The 10,864-nt window shown below is 41.7% G+C and overlaps 1 protein-coding gene across 2 annotated transcripts in view; it reads right to left on the reverse strand.

Moving 5' to 3' along the window:
• The window catches only part of SELP (selectin P), a 42,111-nt gene extending 34,473 nt beyond the window's left edge, over positions 1–7,638 (reverse strand). The window contains exon 1 of one of the 2 annotated variants that reach the window (XM_008264081.5): positions 7,453–7,638. In XM_008264081.5, the coding sequence (XP_008262303.3) occupies positions 7,453–7,455 (3 nt within the window). In that variant the 5' untranslated portion in view covers positions 7,456–7,638. 2 annotated transcript variants of the gene reach the window in all.
• Positions 7,639–10,864: the final 3,226 nt, after the last annotated feature.

A 10,864-nucleotide genomic window follows, 5' to 3' on the forward strand; every position in this document is an offset into this window, starting at 1 on the left:
AAAAATGTTAGCTGTCCACTTAGAAAAGTGCAGGAAGTTACATGGTATTCCAAAAATATTTCTGGAAGTATGAGAGCAAAAGCATTGCCAGTAAGGAGCACAACGACTCAGCCTTCACGAAGGTGACCCCAGTGTCTACCTTTGAACCTATGCTGGATTTCTGCTCAAGAAGATTGGAAGCTTTCAACATGTTCTAAACTAACAGTGCCCTTCTGGTGACTTTAGGAAGTGGTTTTCTCCCTGAACAGAATAGTTTCATAGATCTCTCTGGCTTTGGAACCAGCTCCAGGAAGTTTGTGGGAAGGTTGAGTAGATGAGGATCATGACTCCCTATCACCATGCCCAATTCTAACCACTATTTCCCATCTTAATTGCTTAAACTTTTAAATAAAATTTGGCTCAAACAAAGTTTCCTCAGCAAATTCTTTACTGAAACAGAATACACACACATGTGCGAACACACACACACACACACACACACAGAAACTGGTTCTAAACATTTCAAAGTCTTATAGGACTTGTAGTGCTTCAGATCAAGGCATATTATATCTAAGAGAGGAAAAAGTTCATCCTCTGCTTTAATCCAATAATACATTTCTGTTTCTTTTGATCACCAAGTACCAGTCACCTCTCATAGATTATTTCACAGCTGTAGGAGACTATGAGGATTATACCAAATCTACTTAGCATTTCCTTGGAATTCTTCAGCAGAGAGATAGAGATAGAGAGAGAGAGAGAGAGAGAGAGAGAGAGAAATCTTCTATTCCGCTAATGGTTTACTCCCCAAAAGCCTGAAATAGCCAGGGTTTGATTAAATCAAATGGAGGAGGCTGGAATTCAGTCTGGGTCTCCCATGTGGGTGGCAGGGATCCAGCTACTGGAGCCATCTTCAGCTGCCTTCTAGGTTAACATTAGCAGGAAGCTGAATAGGAAACAGAGGAGCCGAACTTGAACCAGGGGATACCAAGAAGCATCTTTCTTTTTAAAGATTTGTTTGAAAGGCAGAGTGACAGATCTTCCATCTGCTGGCTCACTCCCCAAATGACCGCCTGTGTTCTCCAAATGGGTGGTAGTGAATCCAAGTACTTGAGCCATACTCTCAGCATCTTAGTAATAAGTTGAATCAGAGGCATGGAATAGCCAGGTATGAACCTGGTACTCCAGTACGGGATGTAGGCATACCCAGTGGCAGGTTAACTTGCTGTATCACACCACCCATCCCACAATTGTTGTCATAACTACTGCACCAAACACCTGCCCCTTAAAGTTTTTTTTTTTTTTTTTTTTTTTTTTTTTTTTTTTTTCAGGCAGAGTGGACAGTGAGAGAGAGAGAGAGAGACCAGAGAGAAAGGTCTTCCTTTTGCCGTTGGTTCACCCTCCAATGGCCGCCGCGGCCGGCGCACCGCGCTGATCCAATGGCAGGAGCCAGGTGCTTCTCCTGGTCTCCCATGGGGTGCAGGGCCCAAGCACTTGGGCCGTCCTCCACTGCACTCCCTGGCCACAGCAGAGAGCTGGCCTGGAAGAGGGGCAACTGGGACAGAATCTGGCGCCCCGACCGGGACTAGAACCCGGTGTGCTGGCGCCGCAAGGCGGAGGATTAGCCTAGTGAGCCGCGGCGCCGGCTCCCCTTAAAGTATTTTTAAATGATGTGATGTATAGCCCAATTTGTTAGGGAAGGTTGGGGCCCTGCTCATCAAGTATACACAAAGCTGGGTAGAGAGCCTGACCCTGTTACACTGTTGAAATAGTCTGCTTGCATAAGCAAACAATATTCTTTGAGGCGGCCAATGCTATGGTATAGTAGATTAAGCTTCCTCCTGCAGCACCAGCACCCTATATGGGCGCCAGTTAGTGTCCTGACTACTCCTTTTCTGGTCTAGGTTCTCTGCCTGCTGATGGCCTGGGAGCGCAGTAGAAGATGGCCCAAGTGCTTTGGCACCTGTACCTATGTGGGAGACCTGGAAGAAGCTCCTGGCTTCTGGCTTCAGATCAGCACAGCTCCAGCCATTGTGGCCATTTGGGGAGTGAACCAGTGGATGGATTACCTCTCTGTCTCTCCCTCTGTCTATCTGAATCTCTATCTCTCAAATAAATAAATAAATAAAATCTTCTAAAAATATTCTTTGAGATCATAACCTAGGCATGTACAGCCAGGCCTGCCTTTTCCCCACAGTCATGGAAGGAAATTTCTTGTATAAACCCTCCTCCCCTAGCAGAATACAATGATAGCAAATGGAAGGCACTTGTTAAGCATTTGTAGAAGGGAAGAAGGGAGGTGCCCTTCTTACCTGTCCTGATGATCCTTAGTCCACCTGATTTCCCATCTAATTCCTGAGTAAACCTGTTCTCTCTTCCTCTCCATGCAAGGGTTCTGTACCAGGCTGTCCTGGGTATATTCACTTTGCTGTTTCTGAGGTCAGATACTGTACTAGGCACAGGCCTGTGTCTTGCTAATGGCAGGTAGTCACATCCCAGTTGGTATGGGCACAGAGACAGAAACAACTGGGTACTGCATTATAGTGCAAGAGTACAAGTGCTTGAGTTGGATTAGAGAAGCCTCAGGTCCACAAGCTGTAGGTCCACATAACAATGTACTCGCGATGGTTTAGACAGTTTCAGAAGGTGCATATACCCATTATATTCACCCATGTTTAATGTTAACTGTAAGACAGCAGCTTGAATCACTGGCAACTGTGTGTGAATTGGGGCATAGATGATGCTTAAAAATCTTCCTCAATAGTTTTCTCCTGAAATTTCCATGGGGTAGACAGACCTTCTCACATCTGTTCCTGCTGTACAGTATGAGGGAATCTTCAAAACGTTTGTGGAAAAGGAGAACTAAAAGATAATTTTATTTTGGTCAAAAAGTTTTCAAGTCCATGAAGTTTTTTCATCCCACGAATTTTCCATGATATTCTTTAAGACACCATGTAGAGTTTTTAGAATGGTACTGGGTCAGGGTGCTGAAGGGTTAAGGATTCTACTCTGTGTTACTCAGCAAGCTACATGTAGAAACACGAGGAAATGCCTTCTAGCAGAAGCTGCAATGAGTTCTGCTAATCTTTGCTTCAGTGTTCTCTGGCAGCCTGATTCCAACTGGAAGTCGCTGGAAAGGAGTCAGAGACTGGGTCATTGGAGTGATACCCTGTGCCTGTGTAAACTTTTGTCAGGCACCATGGTTATCTTTATCTTTCACTTCACTTTTCCAAAGCACAAAAAGGAATTGCAGGGCAAAGAGAGAGGCAGAGAGTAGAAGGAAAACGTGCTTGACCCTGACCTCCCTTTTCAGAGGCAGAGGGACTAGAGACCCACAGGAGCCCCATGCCTTGCTGGTATTCCATATGGTGTATACAGTTGGCAAGAAGGGTGCCTTGGAAAGGAGATCCCATCTCCTCTACACTGAAGACCACAGCTTTACACTCTTAGAGAGGCAGAGTCCATGTTACTCTCTTGGCCCCTTATCCTTCCATGCAGTTACTGCCTGACTTCTCTCCTTCCTCTATGTAATGCTTTCTTCACTTCCTTGCCTCGCCTTTACTGTCCAACCCTCCGCCCCATCATCCTACAAAGCTTCTCATCTGAGCTTTATCACTAGCGTCCAAATTGCCAAATAAAAGGAAGATTTCAACTCTTACCAGCCTTGCCCTTAGTGTACCAATATATACTTCTGACTACTTCCTTTTGCTTAAAATGCTTCTCTTAGCTCTACTCTTGATTATTCTGTAATGCCTGGAGTAACTGGTTTAGTCTTCTGAATCTATGTCAGCCCACTGACTTCACTCGCAGTGGATAGGGTTTACCTAGGTTCCCACTTTCTAGCCCCATTCTCCTCTCATTCTTTGCTTTCCTGGGTCCTTCTTACAGTCGTTTGTTTGTTCCCCTAAGTAACTCCATTTGTGATCTCCCTCCGAGTATGAGAGCCACAATCCAAACACAAAGCAAACATGGAAGCATAAGGCTGGAGGGAGTTGCTGGCATTCAGGTCTGAATCCCCACCCATGGTAGAGCAGATGCTTAACATCTAATGAATATTTTATGCTAAATGGTTGAATGAATTGTAGCAGGGGAATGACTAAAAATAAGATAGAGGTATGCTAAATAGAACAATAAGTAATCATTATAAAGAAGTGCATTGTAGTTACAGTAGCAATGGTATCTAAGTAAAAGTATATTATGCTTAGAAGACCACAGGAAAGCTGTAAAATATGTTCTTGCCATTTGCTTTCCATCATACAGAGTAACATACACATAAGATCAACAAGTCTAGAGATCTAATGGGCAACACAGGCATTATAGATCATAAAATTATACAGTATATGGGATTCAGGCTAAATGAGATTTTAGCTTCTCTTGGCGCACAAAGTAAACAGCAAAAAAGGGTACTTATATATGAATTTGTTTAACTGTAGTGAGCTTTTTTTAATTTATTTTTTATTTTTTTGACAGGCAGAGTGGACAGTGAGAGAGAGAGACAGAGAGAAAGGTCTTCCTTTGCCGTTGGTTCACCCTCCAATGGCCACCATGGCCGGCATGCTGCAGCCAGCGCACCGCGCTGATCCGATGGCAGGAGCCAGGTGCTTCTCCTGGTCTCCCATGGGGTGCAGGGCCCAAGTACTTGGGCCATCCTCCACTGCACTCCCAGGCCACAGCAGAGAGCTGGCCTGAAAGAGGGGCAACCGGGACAGAATCTGGCACCCTGACCAGGACTAGAACCCGGGGTACCAGCGCCGCAGGTGGAGGATTAGCCTATTGAGCTGCGGCGCCAGCCTGTAGTGAGCTTTTTACCACCCATATGCATGCCTTAAAATATTGTATATCTTAAACAAATACAGTAAAATTTATTAAAATACATTTGGGCCTCTGGCGATTACACACATACAATTTTTCTTAGAACTTCGTCTCACTCTATTTGTGAGAGAATTTAAGGGTACGAGGTCTCATTCCTTCATTCTTCCTAATTAAGAGATCAATGAACAGGACTCAGTCTCTTAACTCCAGGTTGGGATACAAGGAACAAATGGAGGAGAAGAGGGAGGAGCAAGGACTGCCCCACAGTTGGTATACCCCAGGAAGCCTGGAGGGCACTGGACAGCAGAAACTCTTAGAAATGGGAGAAGGGAAGGCAAATTTCAATCTCACCCTCTGGACTGCATATGACTCTGAAAGGCTGTGATACCACCACTGTCCCTGTCCCCTACCTGTCCACAGACACCCTGCAGTCTTCCACCAAGTTGTAGCAAAGAGGAAAGAACAAGGATCTCTTCCTCATCGTAACCCTTCACATCAATCACATCAACACTGACTTTCTCTTCTGATGAAATACCTAACCATTCTCCAAATTTCCCTTGATTGTCACAGAATTAGCTTAGATGCCATCATTTCTTTCCCAGACCAGGGCACTCGTCCTCTAACTGGCCACATTTTCTACATAAACTTTCTCCAATTCTTTCTCTAAAATGCCATGAGAATAATAGTCCCAACACAAAAATATGACCATATTGCCTTACTACTTAAAATCTTTCAGCTGTTCCCACTTTCTGAGCAAACTCTGAGTCAAACCTTTTCAGATGTGGCCTCTTCCTGTTCATCCATTCTTATCCCCTGCCAATACCCCTTAATCACCCCATGCTTTCTCTGAAACTTAACAATGCATTTACAATAAAGCATCATATAATTTCCAGGAAGCATTGTTTGTTCCCTGTGCTCTTGTGCCCACAGCATCCCCTCTTTCTGGGTCTGCCTAGCTCTGTGAATCCAAAAGTTTCCTCCTCAGAGGAATTGTCCCATCACAACCATTTCCACCCCCACACCAAGAGAGGTGTTCTGTTCTTTCCCATTATTTATTGTTGTTATTTATTTATTATTTGTTGATTAAGTACCTACAATGCCAGACACTGTTCTAGAGAAAGGAGCTAAAATGATGAGAATAGATGCAATTCCTGTCCTCATATAGCAAATTGGTAGTGAAAAAAGCAGAGAAGAAAGCAAATTCAAAGATTGTAAGGTAGAAGCATAGTGTAATATATTCAAAGAACATTTGTGTGGCTGAAATCTAATGAGCAGTGAAGGAGAGGAATATGAGATGAAGTCAGTGGCAGATCACTACAAAGGGATGAGATTTAAAGATCAGTGTTTATGTGGTCAAGGTTAATAGAAAAGGTAGGTTGGAGTCAGATCTTCATGGTTTCTACCCAGAATCTACAAGACCTCCATGATTCAATAGGCTCATATCTTTGAAATAGAGAGAAGGACATCAAAGAGAATGGAGGAGAACAATTGCTTATTCACTTGAGTTGAGAATTGAGAAGTATGACATGCAAAAAGAGAATAAAGAAATCTACGTCCTTATTTCACTGTGGTTCAAATTTAGGACAGGCTTGAACTGCTTCCTCTTCTATTTGTTATCCCCTTGTCCCTGTTTCCCCAAAACAGAAAATGCTCATATGTTATTTGAAAAGTGCTGTGGTAAAGTAAAGAGGTGGGATGAATCAGGTATTTGCTCTACTTTCTTCTTGAGCCCTTAGAAATGCACACAAGAGCAGAGACCTGCCTGATTCCTCCCTAGCCACAGACTGTAGGATTTTGGAAAGTGGGACTCTGTGGGATATCACTGATGAGTTGGTGTGGAGCAAAGGTGGAATTAGAGGTGGCCTAACCTTATGTGTCTCATTTAGGGAAACATTACTGAAGTTGAAATGCCTGGTTACTTTTGCATCTTCTCTGGGTTCTAAATCCAACACTATCCCAAGAATTTTCTCTTTCTCCTAACAATAAAAATAGCTATCATTTACTAGTTATTATTTTCCAGACTCAGATATAAATAGTTTTTAGTATCATTTTATTTAATCCTTACAATGACACTACAAAATAGAATGCTATTATTTTGTTCATTTTAGAGAAGCAGAGACTGAGTCATTAAAAAGCTTTAATTTAGAGCAGAAGCTAAAACTACACAGATATGGGCGTAGAGAAAGAAGAGGGCTGGGGATGAGAAACCACTCAATTGTAGGCTTGTCCCAGGGCACTCCCCGACCCTTCTATTTATCCCAGAGAGAACAGCAGTCCTGGGAAAGGAACTGACAGGCTTACCAAGATCCACTCAAAAGGGTCCCAGAATATTCTAGTAAGAAGAACAGCAGATTTGGAGCCAGAAAACAGGATGCAGGTCCTCACATGATCAAGCCTAAAGGTGAAGTCTTAGGCTGAACAGACAGCTTCTCTAAGCCACAAAGTCTTCATTTGTTAAATGCAAATAACCTCCTCAGCTCACAGGGATGCTGGGAGGCTCCTAGTGGAGAGCAAGTTTAGATGTGCTTGCCAACCCTCACAGTCTCTTCAGTATGAAACTCTATGATTGCTGCTGGTTTTGGCTTTCTGAACCTTTATCTGCCTGATTCAGTCCCAAGCCACATCAACTCATCTACTTCCCATACGAAAGAAAAATGAACTTACCATCTCCTGTTCGACTCCACTGGCTCTCTGCCCTTTGCCAAACCCAGGCTTCTTATAGTCTGACTGCCTCCCCTCAGTGTCAGGCTGTTTAGAAAGTCAACTTCCTATTCACTTTCCAGAAACTCGTCACAGCCCTTCCCATGGCGTTAGAGTGTTGATAGCGCAGGAGCAAAGTTGGCAGCTTGCAAAGAGCAGTTGCCAAGGGGACAAGGAGTTACCCCTCCACAGGAGACGGTCTGGAGACAGGGGCGAGTGTGAATCATGCCTGGACATCCCAGGTTGAGCAACACCCCCAGAGATCAGGGTTTAGTGAATCTGAGGTGAGCCCCCAATTTTAGGCGATTCATTTGGGAAACATGCTTTGAATTAATCATAATGTCCCAGAGTAAATGTTCCAGTCATTGTGAAATGCCAGTGAATGCTTACTATTCTAGCACCCTTCCAAGGGAAAAGAGCAAAATAGTAACCAAACAGAATTGTGTAGGAAAGGAAAAGGCCACGGAGGGTTTTTTGGTTCTTGGGGCAGATTAATAGAAATGGTTATGAAATGGCATGTTAAACAGACAAGATTCACTAGGAAAGAAACTCTGCTTCCTGTATCAGAAATAAAGGTATAAAGGTGGGAAGGTTGATATTCCTCTTGCCATGGATAGTGTGGGACTGAAAGGCTGTTGGCACAGTGGTTAAGACTTGGGTTGTGCTATTAACCTTTGTGAGACCCATCCTGGCTCCATCTTTGGCTACAGATTAAGCAAATTACCCAAGCACTCTATTCCTCTGTTTTCTGAACTGTGACACAGAATAATTACTACTTAACTCACGGGATTGAAACAAATAATATGTGGAGAGTACTTGAAATAAAATAGTTGGCACTCGAGAAATTTTAACTACTATTATTACTTTTCAGATTGGTCTCAGAAAAATCAAGTATCCAACCTTTACTATCAAACAACCTCACTGCAGTGTATCCTTTTGGAATTCTAGTAGTGCAGAGGAGTTTGTTATTCTTGATTCACTCTGTGATAGTCACTACTTGTAAATAGGCATCTCATAGATGGACTGCAGGTGGAACAAAATGGAAAGATCTAGAAGAAGATAAATTAAAGAACATGAGGCTGCATTTGCACTTTGGAATTTATGATCACGAGAAAGTGATTAATTTCATGATAGAAGTAGAAAGATTGGTGAAGGAGGTCGTGATGAAGGAACGAGCTTAGTGGAATAAGAGTTGAGTGAGAGGAAAGCATAGGAAATTTTGAGGCAGAATAATGCAATAGTCCCGAGCCTGGGCCTCAGAGCCAGACTTCCTGGCTCCACCATCTGCCAGCTGTGTCACTTGGGCAAGTTACTAACCTCTTTGTGACTCAGTTTCCTCAGTCATGTGAATAAGTAAGATTAATAACCACAAAATAAATACAAGTGTTCGGGCAGTCACATGAATTTAAAGTGTTTGGAACAATACCCAATACCTGGAACATTGTAAGTGCAATATTAAGTCTTAGCTATTATTTACTGCCTCCATTTACATCTGTTCTTATTTTTACTTTCTGGTTCCTCTTTGTTTTAAAAATTTTTTATTATTTATTGTTTTTATTTTAAAGGTAGGAAGAAAGACAGGGAGAGATATGGAGGACTCTACTAATTATCACAACCAAAACCCTGAAAGTCTTTGTAGCTACTTCGCACACAAACACACAGCATTTTCTATGAGAACGCCTGTAGTCACCACCAACAATGATGGAGACTCCACAGCCATGTCATCACCGGAGCCAGATCTGCTGTACCTGACACAGTTAATGCTTTCACACCCTCCAATAAAGGAAAGTATTTCCCTAATAAATCTAACCAAACAGCCTGGAATTGGAGTTATTTTGCTAAATAATCAACATTAGTGTAAGGCAAAAGGAAATGTGGAAAATCTAGGTAAATCATCACAAAAAGAAAGCAATAATTTTCTAATGTTGACTGCAGAGGTGGAGTACTACAAAATACTTGTCCAAAAATTCAAAATATTAGCTTTAAAAAAGCTCAGTGATTTTGAAGAGAACACAGAAAATAATTCACTGATGTCAAGAAAATGATAGAGAAAACAAGAAATTTAACAGAGTTTGAAACCATTGAAAAAATAAATTCTGGAGCTTAAGAATTAAAAAAGTGAAATGAAAATGCAATAGAGTGCTTCTACCGCAGACTTGATCAAAAAGGATAGCCTGTGAACTCTGAGAGGTTATTTGAAAATATGGTCATCAGAGAAGAAGAAAAAAAGAAATGGAAAAGAATGATGAACAGTCCTGTGGGATTAATGTAACAGCTTCCAAAAAGCACATTTACAATATAGCAGTTAAAGATGGATATGTTAAGAAGAAATAGAAAGCTTATTTAGACAATGATACTTAAAAACATCCTAAATCTGAGGAAAGATCTAAATATCCAAGTACAGGGAAATTAAAAATTTCTAGTTAGGTTCAATCCATACAATATTACATGAAGATACATTAACTGTTATAGTCAAGCTGTAAAAAGTTGCAGACAGACAGAGGGTTCTGAAAGCAGCAACAGAAAAAGACTATCACCTGCAAGGGAATTAGCAGATTTTTCAGCAAACTCCTTGGAGATCAAGAGATAATAGGATTCTATATTCAAAATGCTGAAAGAAAAACACACCCAATCAAGAATTCTTTTCCTGACAAAGAAAAGACAAAAGAGAAACCAAGATTTTCCCACAGGCTTGCATGTGGCACAGTGTTAAGTTGTTACTTGGGATGTCTGAATCCTGGGTTTGAGTCCTGGGTTGAGTACTGTAACGGCAGTATAAGTCATTGCAGCCTTAGTTTTAAGGTTAAAACAAAAATATTCAAAATAACTATAGATATAATATGTTGTTAGAAGTACACAATATAAAAACATAGTGATATCAAAAAGCATAGATGACAGAATTAAAATGTGAAGTTTTTACAGAATCAAAGGTATGCAGTATTCATCTTACAATAATCTAAGACATTTTATGTAACCACAAAGAAATAACCCCTGGTAGATAAAAAGGAGCACAGTTACCACTACAGAAAATCATCTAATCACAAAAAAAGCAATAGTAAAAGAAAGGTGGAAAACAACCACACACAACCAGAAAACAATTAGCAAAATAGTAGCAGTGAATTTTTTTCTATAATTATTTTGAATCTAAATGGATTAAATTTTCCAATAAAAGGACATAGAGTGCCTAAATGAATTCTTCAAAAAACCCCAAAACTCTGGGGCTGGTGCTGTGACATATCCAGTAAAGCCATTGCCTAGTCAACAGCATCCCAGTCCTGGCTGTTTCACTTCCGATCCAGCTCCCTGCTGATGTGCCTGGGGAAGCAGTAGAAGATGGCCCAAGTGCTCAGGCTCCTGCACCCACATGGGAGACCCA

The sequence above is a fragment of the Oryctolagus cuniculus genome, chromosome 7 (assembly GCF_051225735.1).
Source record: "Oryctolagus cuniculus isolate XC-2025 breed Fujian yellow rabbit chromosome 7, ASM5122573v1, whole genome shotgun sequence".
In the NCBI taxonomy this organism is placed as follows: domain Eukaryota; kingdom Metazoa; phylum Chordata; class Mammalia; order Lagomorpha; family Leporidae; genus Oryctolagus; species Oryctolagus cuniculus.